Source organism: Ictidomys tridecemlineatus, chromosome 9, assembly GCF_052094955.1.
Source record: "Ictidomys tridecemlineatus isolate mIctTri1 chromosome 9, mIctTri1.hap1, whole genome shotgun sequence".
NCBI classification, from domain to species: domain Eukaryota; kingdom Metazoa; phylum Chordata; class Mammalia; order Rodentia; family Sciuridae; genus Ictidomys; species Ictidomys tridecemlineatus.
In genome coordinates this window covers 54526032-54545623 of record NC_135485.1, presented here as the reverse complement: position 1 = coordinate 54545623, position 19592 = coordinate 54526032, and the positions used below count along the sequence as shown (strand labels likewise).

At 38.4% G+C, this 19592-nt stretch overlaps 1 protein-coding gene and 1 long non-coding RNA gene across 8 annotated transcripts in view; one reads left to right on the top strand and one right to left on the bottom strand.

Annotated features, from left to right (window-relative positions):
* Nucleotides 1-6449: 6449 nt before the first annotated feature.
* On the bottom strand, nt 6450-7351 carry LOC144366709 (uncharacterized). Its single transcript, XR_013425815.1, has 2 exons — nt 6961-7351; nt 6450-6639 (listed from the first exon to the last, which is right to left on the bottom strand). It is a non-coding gene; the product is annotated as an uncharacterized LOC144366709 (long non-coding RNA).
* Nucleotides 6511-19592, top strand: part of Adamts3 (ADAM metallopeptidase with thrombospondin type 1 motif 3) — a 223432-nt gene continuing 210350 nt past the window's right edge. For 6 of the 7 annotated variants that reach the window (XR_013425814.1, XM_005333257.5, XM_021731648.3 and 3 more), the window contains exons 1-2: nt 6511-6650; nt 7956-7983. Coding sequence is in view for 6 of the 7 variants with exons in the window: in XM_005333257.5 (XP_005333314.2) it covers nt 6582-6650; nt 7956-7983 (97 nt within the window). In the remaining variant the exon portion in view is untranslated. Of the gene's footprint in view, nt 6651-7393; nt 7433-7955; nt 7984-19592 lie in introns of those variants that run through there. The other variant, XM_078021399.1, reaches the window with a different exon arrangement.

The following is a 19592-nucleotide window of genomic DNA, read 5'->3' as shown; positions in this document are numbered from 1 at the left end:
TCCATTATTCCCTATCAGTCCTCACCATTATGGATCAGCATCTGCTTATTAGAGAAGACATTCAGCATTTGTTTTTTTGTTTTTTTTTTTGAGACTGGCATATTTTGCTTAGCATGATACTATCCATCTCTATCCATTTACCTGCAAATACCATAATTTCATTCTTCTTTATGGCTAAGTAATATTCCATTGTATACATATACCACATTTTCATTATCCATTCATCTGTTGTAGGGCATCTAGGTTGGTTCCATAGTTTAGCTATTGTGATTTGAGCTCCCCAAAATATTGATGTGGCTGTGTCACTGTAGTATGCTGATTTTAAATTCCTGGGGTTTAGACCAAGGAGTAGGATAGCTGGGTCAAATGGTGGTTCCATTCCAAGTTTTCTGTGGAATATCCATACTGCTTTTCAGAGTGATTGCACCAATTTTCAGTCCCTCCAGCAATGAATGAGTATACCTTTTCCCTCACATCCTTGCCAACATATTGCTTGTATTCTTGATAATTGTCATTCTGACTGGAGTGAGATGAAATCTTCTAGTAGTTTTGATCTGCATTTCTCTAACTGCTAGAGATATTGAACATTTTTTTGCATAGATTTTTTGATTTATTATATTTCTTTTTCTGTGAAAAAGCCTATTTATTGATTGGGTTATTTGTGTTTTTTTGGTGTTAAGTTTTTTGAGTTCTTTATATATCCTGGAGACTAGTGCTCTATCTGAGGTGCAGAACAAAGTTTTGAAGTTAATGATTTGGTAGCACTTTGAAATACAAGGGTTGGTATACTTAGCAGAGATTGGCTAGCTACTCAATTAAATTTATCATATATTTATTGAATTGTCTACTATGTGTAAAGCACCATGATATATCTCTGATTTTGAATCTCTGCCTCTTTGGGGAAGTATATCAACTGTTAATTTAGTAGTTATAAATATTCATCTATGTGTCCAACATTCTGCACTATAGAGTTCTTTGAACAATCAAGAAAGAAATCATGGTACAAATGCAAAGTAACTTGACAATAATTCTAAATGTTTTGCCATTAAAATAGTTATAAGGATGAGGTTATGCCATTACAAGGAATATTTGAAAGAACTTTACCTTTTAATTGCTCTCTTATTTCTGTTTAGACCCTGGCTCCAGAAGACTAATCTTCCATTCACGTTTCCAAGCAAAAACTATTTTGAAGGCCTGAAGAAACAAAGACTATAAAGATTTAGGAAGGTAGACAGTAATATCTGTTTCTGTAAATTGAGTATGAACAGGTAAACATATTACCTGTCATACCAAAATTTATCAAGAAAGAAGGCTATTTCTGGTGCTAATGATAGATAAAATAGAATAATTTTCCCTGAAGACGTGTTCCATTGTGGAATTATTCTTCTAACAGCAAATGATTAAATATCAAAAAACATCTTGGATATCCAAATTTATCCTTGTAAAATATTGGTTTTCCCCTGAAGGAAAAGACAGCAGGAATAACATTGCCACATCCACTAGCCAAACCATGGACTAGATGACCTAAGAGAGCTTTTCCATCTTTAATTTCTTGATCCATGTGTTGATAAATTTTTCCAGGTGTTGATTTTTTTAATCTTTCAATGGGACTTCTGAAAACTTCTGTGAAAAAAAAAATATCCATGTTGGAAATAGCCTAATCCCTGATAGTGGGGAAAAAGAAAATACTACTCATTTTGCTCCATTAAATAGAAATAGTCTATATTCACTTCCTCATTCATTTGACAAATGTTCTTTCAGTGCATTCTATGTTCCAGGATCTATTCTCTGATTATGAAAGTTCAGCATCCTAACCAACCTCATACCTTGGTTAAATTTTTTTTTTTTTGTAAATGAGTAGTCATCTACACACAGCATGCTTGATTTTCTGATCCATGAGTGAAAAACATCAGTATTATACTAAATGGAAGGGTACTGTGTGAGAGGAAGAATGAGATTGAGGATGATTCTTGCCTTCAGTGAGCAACAAAGTGATTCTATCTATGCTGCTATAAGCAACACATTCTTATTTTGCAATTCCTGGAGCTGTGACCTATCAGCATATGGGGGGGTGGGGAGGAGGAGAAGATGGTCAATAGGCCCAGCTTTCACTGTCCTCTAGTGGAAGGTCCCATGGACTCACTCCAGTATGCCTCTGTGCTTGCTCTACGTGCCAAGAATCCCAGGACCTAGAATAAAGCTCATCAGCAGGCAGGGACAAAAGGACACTGTTTTGCCTGGACATGATCAGGGTGGAGTAAAGTACTCTGCAATTTCTGTATGATAGAAATTATGCTGATGTTGGTGATGGAAAATGAACAAAGTAGAAATCACTGCCCTCATGGAACTTGTAATATAGAATAGAAGGTGGATTAAATATACAGAAAATTATGATGCCATAAAGTTCTATACTTATAATTTGAAAAAAAGATGAGTACAGAATTTCTCAAATTATTTGGTCATGGAAAGAAATTTTAAAACATGATGTATTTATGAATATTGACAGGAAGTCAATATATTAAGTATATAGCCAAAAGTTAAAAAACCCAACCAAAACAAAACAAAACAAAAAAACTCACCCAAAACTAAAAAGGAACTTATGAATATATTCTTTGCTGTGGGAAATTTAAATTAGGCACAATAAGTGAATAACAAATTGAAATTAGGCACAATCTAAAAATAGATCAACTATAGCAATATACTCCATTGAAAGTTACATAAAACTTACAAATTATTCATTTTTTGGAATTTTACTTTTAATATTTTTAGACTGAGGTTGATGAGGGTAACTGAAAGCAAAACTTCAGATAAGGAAGACTACTATATATCAACTGATTTCATGAAACTTAAAGATGTTTGGTATCAAGAATCATAAGTCCTGAAATAAACTTATCAACAGATAAGAACACAATTTTGCCTACACATGTTTAGGGTTATAGTCCAGCACTCTGCAACTTCCACATGATAGGACTTGTGCTAGGTATTGGTGACACATTTGACTACTTTTGAAGTTATTTATAAATTTAAAAATATTTTGAAAGAAAACATACTATAAGATTAGTTTAGTATTTTTGTGGGGTACCTATTAGCATCCTCTGTCATGGGACATTCTGGATAATGTGGATAGAAAGAGGCAGGGTGTCATAAATTGAGGAGTCAATATGAGCAAGTGTGTAGTAAGGAGAGATGGTAGGAAATAACCCAGTAGTTAGAGCCAAGGAAACATGAGGTAAAGGGTGGGACTCAAATGTAGGCAGGCTGATAGGAGTCAATGTGTGAAAGAAATTCCACAACTCTGTCTTTAACTCCCAACATTGTCTCTAGTTAAAATTAAATTGATTATATTTTACTGGTTTACATTTTCCTACTTCCTTTAGAAATTGCCACATGTCATTATCAGTGAGCCATCTGATATATGACAACCATTTCATCTTAAAAATTACATGTAAGGGCTGGGGATGTGGCTCAAGCAGTAGCGAGCTCGCCTGGCATGCGTGCTGCCCGGGTTTGAGCCTCAGCACCACATACCAACAAAGATGTTGTGTCCTCTGAGAACTAAAAAATAAATATTAAAAAAAATTACATGTAAGCCCTTACTATGTTCTAGACAATGTGCTAGACCCTTTATAGGTAAGATTATTTTTATGTTATTTTTAATGAACATTTTGCAAAAGTAGTATTATTAAACCAATTTTAGAGTTGAGAAAACTGAGGCTGAATCTGCATGTGAGTCTAACCCAACTAACTCAAGTTCATCTTACTATAGTATTGGGTTTGTAATGGCATTTTTTCAAGAGTGTTCCACAGAGAACACATGAGAAAATTAAAACACGAGAAAAAAATTTTGTGTTCACACAAGTATGGGACCACATTATACTACCTCTCCCTTTTGTCTCTGTTTTGAAAACTCATAATGCACTTAAAGTCATTGTGAAATCTTTAATAAAGAAATCCATTTCATTTTCTTTATATGACCATTTCACAACTGACTGGCAGATTTTTTTTTTTTTTAATTTTCATCAGAAAAACCTTTCACAAATCTGGGAACATTTGGAAACTCTGCCTTAGAATATATTGGAAGGAACTTATTAATCAACTTACTTAGAATCAAGAAATAGAAACCTTATTGTATGATCTTAACTCAATGTTTATGAGAGCAAGAGTCATGGCTCATTGGGTTGTGAAATTAAATAAGTGGGTGCTGAGTAGTATTTGAGGGAAATGAAAGTAAGTATGAAGAAAATATCAGTTGTTGAATTCATTATCAGTAAGTATTGAATCACTAAATTTTTATAGACTCACAATAGAAAATCTGTCTATATGGTCACAGTCAAACTTTCTGAAGTCACTGTTTTTCTGAAAGTCACAAGAATTGTTTGTTGTGCCAGGGGTTAGATGATAACAAATGTCTGAGTGTTATAAAACTATCCCCCAAAGATGACTGTAATATCATGATTAAATGTATGATTTGTTCCTACTTATAATTGGAGAATTTTAGAGCTGAAATATATCACAAGGTGGAAACTGAAATAGAGTTCTGGTGATGTGTCAAGGTCAGACAGCTGTTTGGGGGCCTAGAATTCAGATGTCCTGGTTTGTACTCTAGTATTCTTGTACTTGTCAGTGTGCACTGACAACATTTTCATGTGTGGAATGTTTAGGGTTACTTTTTCTTAATGAGTAGGGAAACTAGGTGCAAAGTTCAGCCGATCATTCAGATCATTCATGGATAGCAAGTCAATGACTGTTTCAGCAAAGGCTGCAGGCTTAAATAGAAGGAAAAGAGTAATTTAAATACCTCAGTGCTGGGGTCTATTCCTAATTCCAACTAATAATTAGTCTAATACACCACATTACTAAGCGGGGCCATTTAGTTATCTGGTTTCTCATTGGTATACGTAAAAGTCCCGGGTGTATGATTTTGAGATGGCTTAGGTAACACATGAGTGAACACCAAATCTTGTGATGTGTAAGTTAAAGACACAACCTTTACTTCCGCTCCGTAGGGATGAACAATGAATCAAGTTATAGGAAACCCTTCAAAGGCATATTGTTTTTTAAAGACGAGGAACTGTGACTTATGGAACCATCTTTAGCAACACAAACATTAGCTTTTGCGTGTTTGGTTTTAGGCAGGTCTCCTCAAGACTGTTTCAAGGTAAAACCTTGAAGATTATAGGTAACTGTGGGAATCAATCACTTCTCTCTCCGGGTCTCCTCTGGGGAGGCCAGTGCCAGCCTGGTCACTGGAAACTGGAATCAATGATTCCTTTTTCTTTCAGTTCCCTGTAAAGCGCTCAGAGGCTTCTACCGATGGGAAGTGGGCCCTGGGCTGGGGTTCTTGAAACTTGCAGGTTGGGGTCCCCTCCCAGGAAGTTCCAGGCCACCGTGAGCAGCAATCATTTGATAACTTAATCTTGGTGTGAGCGAGAGACCCTGAGGCCTGTGTACTCTGGTGATAAACGGAAGCATCCGGTGGAGTCAAGAAAACGACACGGTATCTTTTAAAACTAATATAAACGAAAAAAGCATAAACAGGAGCTTAAAGGAGAGGGCAACCCCGGTCCCCCGCCAACCGTGGGAGGCGACTAGTGTCTGGAGGGAAAAATCACCGCGTCGTTAAAACCTGGAGGTTCCAGGGCTTCTCTCCAGGGAGACTTTTCCCTGGCTGCGAGAACAGAGGAGGTTGGAGGAGGTGAATTTCCTACAGCCCGAGACTGGCCCTTGGACCCTCCCCCTTCCTATAATTAACGCGCGTCCTGCCAGTCGGGACCGGTGGCGCCCCTGGACCCTCCCCTCTCCTCGCCCACCTCGGGGGGAAGGAGAGGCTCGCGGGATGCGGGGTCGATCCCGGGCTACCGAAGCCCGGGGCGGTTTGCAGCCCTGACCCTGCACAGGGGGCGAGGGCCCCGCGTGACGTGGGCGCTCCGGCGGGAGGGGCCGCCCGAGGGTGCTCGGGCCGCCTTATTAGCGCCCCGCGGGTCGCCAGCAGCTAGCAGACGGGCGCTCTGCGAGCAACAGGAGCCGGCGAGCGGCCCACTCCTCCCTCCTCCTGCGCCTGCCTCCTCCTCCCTTCGCTCCTCCCGCCCCCACTCTGCGTGTGCGGCGGAGTCGCCCTCTCCCTGCCTCTTTCTCCCGCTCCCGCTCGCTCCTCTCTCTCGCTAACCCTTCCCCTTGCCTCTGGGCTCCTAGAGACCCAAGCGTTCTCGGCGGTAACCTTAGGGATCAGTGGTGCTTGAAAAGCTTGGAAAAAGCCGCCTCGGGCAGAGATAGTTGGAAGCCCCTCGTCCCTTCCCCCTCTCCCGGGCGCAGCCCGTGCCCGGCTCGCAGCACCTTCTCGCTCCTGCACACTCCGTTTGGGAGGACGGGGTGAGAAGGTGAAGTGGAAAGAACTGCAGAGCGGAGGGGGCCAGTCTCAGAGCTCAAATTTCATTTTCATTGAAGCAAAGCACAGAAGACCTTTCTTTTTTTATTTTGCATTTTTCTTTCTTCTTTCTTTTTTTTTTCAAGAAACTTATTTTGGGGGGATTTGCTCTGGGCAGTTGCTTTGCCCAGTAGTTGAAAAGTGAACTCGACTCGTGATGGTTCTCCTGTCACTTTGGTTGATAGCAGCCGCTCTGGTAGAGGTTAGGACTTCAGCTGATGGACAAGTAAGTGGAAAATAATAACAATAAAAAAACTCAAACCCAACCTTTTCCCGAAAAAGTTCCCTCCCCTCTTTCCCCTCCTCTCTTTCCTCCTCCTCCTCCTTCCACCCTTCCCTGTTATCTTTTGCATTCAGGAACGGTGTTTGGAGGGCTGGGCACGGTGTGAGGGGGTTTTGGGGTGGAGGGGGATGAATTGCACGGGAGGTTGGGACTCCTACTCCGGGAGCCCAGGCTTGTCACACCTAGGGCTTCACCACTCTGCGGCATTCGTAACAGTTACTAGCGACAAAATGCAGCCAGTTCGCATCCTTGCCTGGCCATCTGGGTTTCCCCTTTCCGGAGGGCGGTCTGGGCGCTTGAATGAATTTCTGGACGCTGGGTCCTAGGATCCCCAGTGCCCGGGTTGCTCCTGCCGGAGTCGGCTTCTCGGGGCTTTCTCTCCTGACTCACGGCTTTTTCGGGCAGCCAGAAGCGGGGGTTTCAGGAAGTCCTTGGGCCGGACAGGGAGAGATCCAGTAGACACGTGTCCTGGGAGGACCGCGGCCGGGCTAGAGTTTGACAGTTGGGGAGGGGGGCTGGAGACGTTTCCTGCCCTGCGCTTTCCTGGGCAGCGGCTGGAGGCGCCCGCCGCCTTCTCCCCTCCCCCTCTGCACAACTCCTCCTCTTTTTAAAGCTAAATTGAGTGCAGCTCTGTTTCTCTACGGCCCTGCCCCCACCCTTTGGAGACTCAAGGTGAAGCCCGATGCTCTCAGAAGAGCCCTTGAGGAGGCTCAGCCTGAGGAGCGGTTTGTAGTAAATCATATCAGCACAGGGCGGATGGGACTTGGAGTACAGAAATTGCTCTGTCAGTTTTTGTAGCTTCTTTGGTCTGCCTGGTCAGACCATAGGGTAAAAGAAGGGAATTCTCCAGTTGATTCTTATGAATCAGACCCCCACCCACCCACCCCCCTTTTGGCTTCTTTTTGCCTGTTTAAATTCAGAAACTTTCTTTTCTAATTCCGACCCAGTACAGGAGTTTTCAAGAGACTGTTGAGTGTCAGTATTTATTTTTGCTGGCTTCATAAATGTTAAATTAAAATTAAAGCTGGCAAACAACCCCCTTCCCCAAATTGTTATTGAGTTGGCTCATGCTCTTGTCACAAGAACCTTCTACAAAAGGAGGTGCAGCCTTTAGGCACAAATCCCAGTCTCTAGGTCTCCTGATTAGCTAGCTCCTGAAAAGCATTAGTGGTAGAAATAAAACGCAAGAGGTGATAAGATGAAACCCAGTAACTGTTTCTTTTTCTTACTTTCCCCCCTCCTCTCCAGGCTGGTAATGAAGAAATGGTGCAAATAGGTAAGCTTTGTTCTCAGATGTCACTCTTATCTTAGTTGAAAGTAGGGAATGAAGTAAGCTGAGCAAAATATTGTTTCTGAAATTTTTCCCATTGGTGGTTAAAAAAACAATTTGTAGTCCAGGAACACTTTTGTTCTCTTCCTCTTCCTGGAGGAAGGTCCCACTTTCTTCAGGCTAAATTATAGTGGTGTCAGAATTCTCCTAGCTGTTGGATTTCCCAAGCATCAATTTATTACTCTTTGTACAAGCCACTGGTATGTACTTAGAGGGTGATGGAGAACCTGAAGGAAGATATGGAGATGAATAAAATAAAAAAAAATTCTGTAGTATTAGGAGCAGCACATCTGATTAGATCAGAAGGCAAATTGTAAAGAATGCTACAAAGAAAGAAAAAATGGAGTTCAGAGGATGGAAATTTTTCCTGCTCTAGGTAAACCCTTTGATGACTTATTCTATCTGCTTGAAAATAAATATCTTTGAATGTGCAAGATACTGGTAGGCATTTTATAAATAATATCTAAAACCTCAGAAATACCAGATGCTGTGGGAATTATTATTGCCATTTAATAGGTGAGGAGACTGAGGTTCAGAGAGTGTAACAGGTCACTCCAAAGTCCATGGTATTATTTTGAAGCTGTTTATAATAATATATTTGTTCTAAGTGCATACTAAAAGCCATCTGGCAAGAAGCCAGGCTACTACATTCAAGGTCTTTTCATACACATTTTATTTGAATTACTTTAAAAGATAATGTTTGTTTGTTTTGGCTGGGTACTAGTGTTTGGAAATTTTGTATTTTTCAAATTATATTGTAAAATAATCTTTTAGAAAAAGTTTTTATTACTGCTAATACAAACACAGTTGCAAGTCATTGACTATTTACTCAATGCCAGGCATAGTGTTAATTGCTTTATGTGCATTATGACATTCATAGTCAAATGAGGGAGGGATTCTGGTGTTCCTATTCCAGAGGTTGCATAGCCACCTGCTGTAGTACACAGGAGAGGTCTGTGTTTGTTAACTGGGGGAGAACCCAAGATCCAGGCTCAGAGGTCACAAATTACATCCTGATAAACCCATTGTAAGTTGAAAATATCGTAAGTCAAAAATGCATTTGAATACCTAACCTGCTTAGGTGTTTAGCTTAGCCATACAGTATGCTGACAAGTATTGGTTGTTTACTCTTGTGACTCTGTGGATTATCTTCAAAACAGCATTGTGAGAGGGTATCAATCATACTGCCTGTCACTAGCTAGGGAAAAGATCAAAATTCAAATCTAGGTATGGTTTCTACAGGATGTGTATCACTTTGTACCATTGTAAATTTTAAAAAAAGCATATATGTAGCATGCTGTAAATCAGCATTTGTCAAAATGATCCTTCCTATTCAGTGCTTAGTGTTGTGAGCTCTTCTTATCCTCTGATACTTCAATGGCAAGAGGGGAAGAGAGTAACTGGGGATTCACTCAAATGAAGAGACATTTGTAATTGATAACATTCAGTCATCTATGTATTATTTTAAAGGCATTTTAAAACTAATCTCCAAAGAAGTAGAGAAAAGAAAGCTTATTTTAAAAATTATTTTAATTGCTCAAATATTTTATTAAATCCTTTATCTTTGCAATATGTACATTAGAAAGATATTTTAAGATTACCCATTCCTGGGGCTGAGACTGGGGCTCAGTGGTAGAGCACTTGCCTCACATGTGTGAGGCACTGGATTTGATCATCAACACTACATAAAAATAAATGTATAAAGTAAAGATATTGTGACTATAACTTAAAAAAAGATTACCTATTCCACCAAAAGAGTATTCACAAAATAAAATGTATTGCTCTGATTAATTTTTTTCAGATACAATTAGGATGCTTTTGTGTAAGAGGCTCTGGATTGGACTTCAGTCCAGTCCTTTTGCTAATATAAATCACTTCAGCCCCCTTTTTTTGCAGGGACAAAAATAGTATAGGTGTGTTGATGTCAGCCATAGGGTGATAAGTCAGTAGTCTGGAAGGAGTACCAGGTACTCTTAGGTTCTGTTGCTGGAGATTTACCTGTTGCCGTATTCCTGTTTGATGAGATTCTTTTTTATTAGTGTCATTTTTATTTACCACACTCAAGTTTAATGAAAATAAAAAGTATAGAAAAAAATAGATCTTGAGTTACAGGTCCTATGATAGCAAAAGGGTAGCTAACCAATCATCATCTCTAGGTTATAGTCATTTGTGTAATTTTCTGGAGGGTATCTATTTAAGAAAATTTTATGTACAGTGCCTGTCCCTATTTGTAAAGGCACTATTAACTAGGAGATTTGGTAAAATTCACTATTGACTGTACAATTTTTTCCCCAATAACTGATCTGTGGTTTTATGTAACTGCCTTGAGGTTCTATTGAATGAATGATATATTAGGAATGATCAATATGGTTTGGAGATTTTATTTATTTACCTTTATTGCCTTACAGATTGACTAGAGAAATTACATAGCTCTGAATAGTTACCGAATAATTTATTTTTCAGGAAGAGATAAAAGTAATTTATCTCTTACAAATGGTTAGAAAGTAAAATTTTTAAAAATATGTCTATTAAAATTTAATACATATGCAGGAGAGTACATATACATGTAGAGCTTGCTGATTCTTCACAAAGTAACCAGCACTGGATTGATAAGCAGAATATTACTAGCACTCCTGTTCTCCTCTCCTGCTGCCTTTCTGGCACTATCCCCTTCTTAAAGGTAACCATGCTCCTGACTTCTAACAGGGTAGATTAATTGTGCCATTATTTTTGCTGTTTTTTTATAAATAGGATGACACAACATGTAGTCTGTAGTGTCTGGCTTAAAATGTATATGATATGCCTTAGCCCTCTAGACTAGGTAAGAAGGCTTTCATTTAAGTTGGAGAAGGTAGTTATGGGGCGGGAACAGGTTGGCATATATATAGGTAGACTGACCGCTTATGTAGTGTCTCAAGGGCATGCTGCTTTTTTTCTTCTCTCCTAACCAGTGAAAATAATACCCTCCAGCTATGGTGGGGAAGTATGATTCGTCCTAGACGACATGGGTAAATAGGTTTTTGAATCTTGACCTACTTCTGGGCCTCTTGTCAATCAGAGAGGAACCATTTACCTACCACCTACCAACTCACACCCCTACATACATCTATACATAATTACTATCTGAGTATGTTTGAATATTTTTGTGTATGAATGTATTTGTATATAGATGTGTTGTAAGTATGTTTCAAGAATCACTAGTGTATTTCTGTGACATATCAAGGATCTCTTTCATCTCTGACTCAGCATATGGCCTTGGTAGGATGCCGAGGGTAATTATGGGCAACTGGCTGGTTGGCCTATTTGGGTTAGGAGGCTTGTTCTGTGACACATGTGTCTAAGGAAATAATTATTGTTTTACAGAAGTTGGAAAATCTGAATAAAGAATTCTTTGAATCCTTTTGTTTTATAAACCATCACTTTGAGATTTCCTGAGCATCATTTGAGGAAAAATCATCATAAGGCTTTAGTATTAAGCTGTCTACTCTTCCCAACCCCTCCTGGAACTGGGTCTTATTTATTTTTGCCTTTTTTTCTGTTCCCCAGTTGCAGACTAGATTACATTTCATTCTTAAACAAAAAAGCCAAACATTATTCATTTTTGTCTTCTCAGATATCTGGTTTACTGAGAGATAATTTTTCATCATTTTCAGATATTTATCTAGATTTTAAGGTTTAGTGTGAGTCATTAACCTCATTGTTGGGATGAAGCAAGCATTGTTACTAGTGTAGACCTCAGAGCAAAGACTGTGCCTTGATTACTGCTGTACCCCCAGTACCTAAAATAGTGTTTGTACCTCCTGGGCCCTCATATATTTGTTATTCAGTGACTAGATGTAGCAAGCAGGATTTTACCCATGTTCTGAATTTTCTTAAATGCTCCTGTTCTGTTCCTTCCTCCAGGTTTAAATTAGTCTCTAAGAAAATGAAGATTAATACAGTGGCTATAGAATTAGTTATTCAGCGTTATCATGGCCGCTGGTAACTTCACTTTTCACCCCACAAAGCACAGAGAACTCAGTCTGTGAGTTTTTGTATGTTCTTCTGTTTGGTTTAATAAGCATTTGTCAAATTGAATAGAATTCTATGTGTAGTTTTAGGGTGCCCACTCAGTCTTTCCTGTAGTCCACTTAGGATCATTTGCCAGCAATAGTATTAAAAAAAAAAAAAGTGTGGTGGAAAAGGTTTTAGAAGGAATCCTTTTGTAAAATTTAGAGTTTTAGCTACTCAAGTCATTATTCTTCCTTGTAACTAAAGAGCAGGGAGTTGACTTTTCTGATTTAGCTTCTGCCCCCTTGAGCATGATAGTCATTCATGTTAAATGCTTCAAGCTTCTCGGATGAGAATGTTCTCTCTCTCTCTCTCTCTCTCTCTCTCTGGCACTCAAACTGTTTATTGAATGTACAGATGGATGCATAATAAATGAGTAAATGAACAGACAAGCAAATGAAAAAACAAAAGAATGTTTTATGACCCAGACATCCCTAATATTGTAATAATATAATGCCAGGAACAGAATTCTCCAAGAAAGAATCCTCTTCTATTCAGTTACACCAAAATTAACAGTTCAAAATATAGATTCCAATTACTTCCTGGAATATAAAAACTTAAAAGTAAACAGCAATTTTTAAATTTACAGACTAAATGTTATTCTGGGCCAACCACTGTGTTACATCCATTAGGAACAGTTTCAGTTTTGATCCTGATAAAAGCATGAGTAAATGAGTGTTATTCTCATTTCCATCCCTAGTAACTAATACTTAGTCTAAATATCCTAAAACACAACTCACACAGGTAGGATTGAAGCCCCTTGGCCAAAAGTCTTGCTCTTCACCACCAGACTGTAACACCTTTTGAGAATGTTCTTAAGTGCAGCATGTCATCTGTTACCAGGAACTTTATTGCTGTTTAGCCAAAATGTTTCTTTCTGTACTTTCACTGCTTTCTCTTGTCACTGTCTCAAACGTAATATTGCTCAAAAATGTTAAAAAAAAAAAAAAAACCCTCCAGGTCACCTCTGCTTCCAGGATGATGGTCTCTAAGCATTCTTTACTTGTGAGAGGCCAATTTAAACTCTCTTGGAAGGCCATGAAGGACAATTCCAAATTGCCTGGCAAGATCATAAGTGGTTTTGATACAGTTTGGTTATGCCAGTTGGATTGGATATATTGATGATGACTTAGCTGGATCTCTAATGTTGCCTCAAGGAGGATTGCCATTACCAGAATTTTGGGAACCATATCTCTAGTGTCCCTGTAATAGGAATAATCTTTAATTCCTAAACTATGCTGCCTCTATTACTCTAAGTTGCTGAATTCTTCTTTTTAATTAATCAGGAGTTTTTTTCTGATTACAAATGTACATGTGCCTCCTATAATATTCTTTAATAGTCTTTCTATATTCTCCAGATTTTTGACAATCACTCCAAATTCCAAAGTACTATTATAATTTAGCATATTCTTATTTGGTCTTCATTCAATATACAGATTGCTTTTTATATACCTGTATTTGTTTTGTATAATATTTTAATTTTTCCCTATCATTACCAACTCCTTGTATACACCAGTTTAATCCCATCATGCTAATAAACTGTAATTTATGTAATAATTTTTCTAATGGTATCAATTTTCCCATGCTAGTGAATATTGCTACATAGCATTGTATACAGGTCACTGCTTGCATGTCAAATACCTGTTTAAAGAGAGAGCCCTTTGGTTTATTACTGAGTCAAAACAAATTAACATACGTTTTGACAAATGACTTTCGAGAAAGTTGTATGACCTAAACTCCTGCTATTGATAAAAGAATACGTTGATTGTTAAAATTATAATTTAAAGTTAATTTTGGCTTTGTTCTTCATATTTGAGTGTAATTTTTTGAATATTTACATTTGTAATCTGAAGAGATGCAACCAGTTCAACATTTTTTTCTATTTCTCAGATACTCAATACATGTGAACAATTATATATACCATTGTTTTTATAATTTTATTAGTATTATGAGAAGCTTTATATCCCTCAGAGAATAGAATTTGAGAATTATATATTCCTTAAAGTTTCCTTAGTGTAATGAAACTCTGTCCCACATCCAGTTGATCCATCCTAATTTTCCAATCAGTTTGTATGACTTTGCTGACTAACTATAAATCCCTAGGAGAGCTTTAGTGGTGAAATTTGAGTTTCTTATTTATAAAAGATGATTCCCACAAATTCAGCACGATGAGTTCTTATGGATTTCAGAACAAATTGAGATCAGCATAAAAGAGTATATCTTGCTTTTGAAATATGAAAACACAAAAATAGTTTTTTTTCTGGGGGTGAGTACTGGGGATTGAACTCAGAGGGCACTCAACCACTGAGCCATATTTCTAGCCATATTTTGTATTTTATGTAGAGACAGGGTCTCACTGAGTTGCTTAGCACCTTGCTTTTGCTGAGGCTGGCTTTGAACCTTTGGTTGTCCTGTCTTACCCTCCCACCCCACTGAGGTTACAGGTGTGTGCCTCTGCGCCTGGCTCAAAAACGTGTAGCAGATAAAATAGAATTAAATATCCAAATCATCAAACACTGGTCATAGATATTAAATCATATTTCATATAATTTTCTTCCTAGTTACATATAAATACATAAAAAAATTTTTAAAATGAAGTAATATGAATTGGAGTTTTCTTCACATGTAAAGTCTATTCCCAAATCTAAATGGAGTAGCTATTAATATTCATCGTCTCTACACAGTACAGCGGTCAGAAGCAGAAACTGTGAACTGTGTTCTTTAAACTTCTGATTCCTCCATTTTCTGCCAATTGACCTTAAACCTTTATCATTTTCTTACATATAATGGGCATAATGCTATAACTTCACAGAGTTGTGATGCTTATGTGAAACATATAAAATGCTAACCCATGATAAGTAAGCTAGAATAAAAGCTGTTACTATTAGTACATTTTAAACTTGTGCTTCTCCTTCTTTAAAAAAAAAAAGTAAAAAAACCAACCAAACAAAAATCTTTACTTAAAGAGAAGCACTCATTCTAATTCCTACATTTATAGGTCCTGTAGCCACCATGAATTGTCAAGAAACTTAATTTTCTATGCCATGTACTTTTGAACTGGCTAGCCAGTTAGCTGGGCATGGGACAGCTCTTTGAGAGTTCTATTTTCATGTGTTATCTTCATGTTGATATCTCCATGTAGTGTTGCTTCACTGGAATATGGCAGTTAGAGAGAGGGAGGGACTTACTTAGGAATAGTACAAAAATATCCCATACCAACTATGTTTTGTATATACAGGTTGAGTATTCCTTATCCAAAAATGCCTGGGACTTTGAAGTGTTTCCAGATGCAGAATGTTTTTGGATTTGGACCATTTGCAGAGGTTTTATCAGATGAGCATCGCTAATCTGAAAATCCAAAATCTGAAAGGCTGGAAAATCTGGAACTTTGAAAATATTTTGGGTTTCAGAGTATATCAGACAGTGGGTTTCCAGATTAGGGACACACTTAAGTGTACTTGGCCCAGTTCTTTAATTTCTTTTCCCCTTATTAATTGCAATTCCCTTCTTTCCATTTTATTGAGAGAAAATTTCTTTATTTGTTGCATTTTTTTTAAACATATAAATGACAGGAACTCAGTTGACACAGGTTGAAAAAAAAAAAAGGTAGTCAAAATCAGGTATAGCTAGACCTCGACTTCAAATTATGAGGTCACGACTCTCCTCCCCTCTCCTTCCCCTTTCTCTTTCCCTTTCCTTGTCTTTCTCATTCTTTCTCTCTGTGTTGGCTTTATTTTTCTATCAGGATTAGATTGCTGTTCCCCTAAGTGTTGGCAAGGGCTGTCATCAGCATTTGTAGGCAATCTACTTTTCACTTCTCTAGACAAAAACCCATTTGAAAGCACCAGTAAATTTTCTGGTAGGGTTTTATCGGGTCCTTGACTTGAGCAAAACTTATTCTTGAATTCTGTACTGTGGTGAGGGGATGTCGTACTCTCACAGGCCTGGACAGGCCAGGAGAGACCCGGAGAGACCTGACTTACAGGACTAAGAGTGGACTGTAGGGTGGCTCTCCTGGAAAACAGGGGCTCAGTTAAAGAAAGAGGAGGGATGGATGCCAGGGAGCCACACAGGTATAGTAAGTGTTTCTGCTGTAAGGGCACTCCAGCACACTGGATGTAGCTAGGTACTTGTGGTAGGTAGAGTAATACTCCCCAAGCTGCCTGTGTCTGAATCCTTAGAACCTGTGAATATGCTCTGTTACATGGCAAAGGAGGATTAAGTTTATAGGTGGAATTAAGGTTGCTCTTCAAGTAGAGAGATTATCCTAGATTAGCTGGGTGGTAGTCTTTATAAGTGAAAGATGGAGGCACAGGAGAGCTAGAGAGACTGCAGAGTAAGAAGGCTTTGATGTTGCTGTAGATGGAGAAAGGGGATCAGAAGCCAGGCAGTGCCTAGGGTCTCTAGAAACTGATAAAGAGTCTCTCCTAGAGTTTGCAGAAGCCAGGCCTCCCCATGACACCTTGAGTTTAGCCCAGGGCAAAGTCCCAGACTTTGGACCTCTAATCAGTGTTAAGTCACTAAATTTGTGGCTATTTGTTACAGCAGTAGTAGAAAACTACTATACTGACCTAAAAGACTGTCCCCATTTCCCTTTGTCAGACCACTACCCAGACTATTTCAGAAGAAGAAAATAAATGATCACAAAGTTTCAGTGAAAATCATAAAGAATGCTTTCCACATTCTTTTTTTTCCCTCCTCTTTGCCTCTGGGCAAAATGCTAATTTTCATGGCCTTAAAATCTAGATTAATTTTTAAAAGCACTATCCCTCAAAAAACTGTAAGAGGTATGAGAAACATTAGTCTGTAGAATGCCCAATACAGTCTATGAAATTTCTGATGATGACAAATATAACCGGTCCAAGTGCTTCTTTAAAAAGTAAGTTTGGAATGCTAACATTTTGGCTTTTGGGCCTCACTTAAAAATACAATTCTCCTCTACTTGTTGCCCTGATATTGATCATTTGTTCATTTCAATCTGTAGCAAACAAAATACTCTGGTGTTTTTTTCTTCAAAGCATGCTCTTTCTTTTTCTTGAAAGATCTTCTTTTACCTGATTTCATGTTCTAGAAAACACCAAAGAATGTGCTGTTCTTTCCTAAATGACTTTCTTAAATGTAAACATTGTGCAATTGCAACAAATATTTATTAAATAGTCAGATGTAAAAAATGAGAAGAATTTTTGAGTTCACAACTATTTGTTTTTTCTTAATAATGAATAATAATAATAATAAAAAAACCTCACTACCTTTTTTTTTTCCTCAAATAGCTTCATGAAAAATCTTGGACTATGAAAATAGATTCACAACTGAAAGAAAAGACATGCCAAAGAGTGTTTCTGCTTTGTGATGATAAGAGCCTAGGGGGGATGAAGTGAGGAAGAAAGGATTTGGCTGTGTTCAGAATTTCAACATGTGCCACAATTAATTTTTAATTGCTTTTGAGAGAAGATGTGTTCCCTTCCCCATAAGTGTTTATAGCCTTGCTAAGCCCTTCAGCATTTGGTGTCCCCTTTAATGTCCACTCTTCACCCTGCTTGCAGCTTTCCTGGAGCAGCTGGCTCTTGTCATTTCTGATGAAAGTCATTCCCTTACCCCTGGCTCAGGATTTGGAAATGTTGTTGTTGGAGCCACTTCTTTAGCTGATCTTGAAAATGCTGATCTGATTTCATTCTTGAGGCCAGATTACTGCATACTAAAGTTTATACCTGATATAGGAAATTGCCTGTGTGAACTGCAATTGTAGTAAAGTGATCAGCCAATTCTTGGGACACAATCCCAGTTCTCTTGTGGGGTCATGGGCTACATTGCTACAGTCAACCTGACCTGAACTGTAGGCTCCCTGTTGACGTGATTTTAGGTCCTTCTAACCACCTCAGAAACACCAGGCTGGGATGGGAGTATTGGGGAGAGAGTCTTCGGGTTCTGGGAGGTGGAAGGAATCTGAATCGGATTTCCTTCTTCGATATCCCTTGTTAGAAATGATGATGGTGAAGATGATGATAATAGCTCCTTTTTCATGTTGAAATGTGATTAGATTAGATCAGGTTCATATATAGCACTTTGTTCCATCCCCTTGTTAGCCTTATTTTACAGATAACTTCTCCGAGCCTTAATTTTCATAATCTGTTTGCAAGAACTCATTAGACTGGAGCCAGAATTCAAACACAGTGCTTTCAGACTTTTGCTACTCAACCACCAATATTTAGTAGTGAGAAATTCTGTGTGGAGAGTTTGTAGCTTTTCCATGAGAGATGGTGAAAACTTAAACGTGATTCAGAGAAATTTGCATAAGGGGGAAAAAATCAGTGGAGCTGATCATCAAAGGGAGAAGCTGATCATCAAAGGGAGAAGCTGAAATGAGGAAACTGTCAGGCTTGCTTTGGGAAAATGAACACATTATCAACAAATAGTGCAGTCAAGAGTGCACCCTGTATATTCACATGAGAATTCATTTTGCTTTAGATTTGTCAAGGATGAAGAGAGAAAGGCATGTTATTCTCAACAGAAACCCAACCTGTTCAGGCTATGGTTTGGAGCAGCTTCTTTTTTCTTTTAACACATTGAGACCTTATCACATGTAGGATATAATGCTAAGACACAGACATGTGTAGAGGGGACAGAAACTCTCTGAAATGACTGAAGTTTTTAAACCATTAGGAAAGTGTACCATGGTTGTTGTTAGAACAGACAGGCAAAAAGGTCTTGAAGTTTAGATTGAGTTTCTCTTGTCTGAAATGCTAGGGATCAGAAATGTTTTGGATTTTAGAGTTTCGGGCATTTGGGAGTACTTGCGTATAAAATAATGTGGTATCTTGGGGATGAGACCCAAGAAAAACTCTGAACTTCTTTTATATTTCATACATATCTCATGCACATAACCTAAAGGTAATTATATACAGTATTTTTAGTGCACCTGCATTTTGATTGTGACTCATCATGTGAGGTCAGGTGTAACATTTTCCACTTGGTGGCATCATGCTGGTACTCAAGAAGGACCGAATTTTGGAGCATTTTTGATCTTAGATTTCTCTGTATGTGGAAGCAGAGAACATTGACTCCTTAAATCCTGTGTTGTAGTTTATGTATACTGACTGCATGGGTCTGTACATATTTATATACATGTCTATCTCGCATACACACATGCCCACATACACAGAAGAGTGGTTATTTTACCCACCTCAGGGAGAAAGAAGGCATTAACTTAAACTCAAGAATAGGAATTTAGATATGAGAGAATTCTCTGACCAAAAAAATATTTTTCTTGTAATTAGACTGCCAGAGGAGACAACACTTTCTTAGGGATAGTTCAAATGTCTGAGAAAATTCTGAATCAAAATATCGCCCTTTGCCTGCCTAGGTTCTTTAACATGTTGAGAAACAGAAAAACTAAAGATATAAGCAAACATAAAATATCTTACAAAAGAGCTGATGTGGAGCCCAATGAACTCACTTTGATAAGCAAGTGGTACCTTGGATACCCACCTGGTATGCAGGACTGTCCC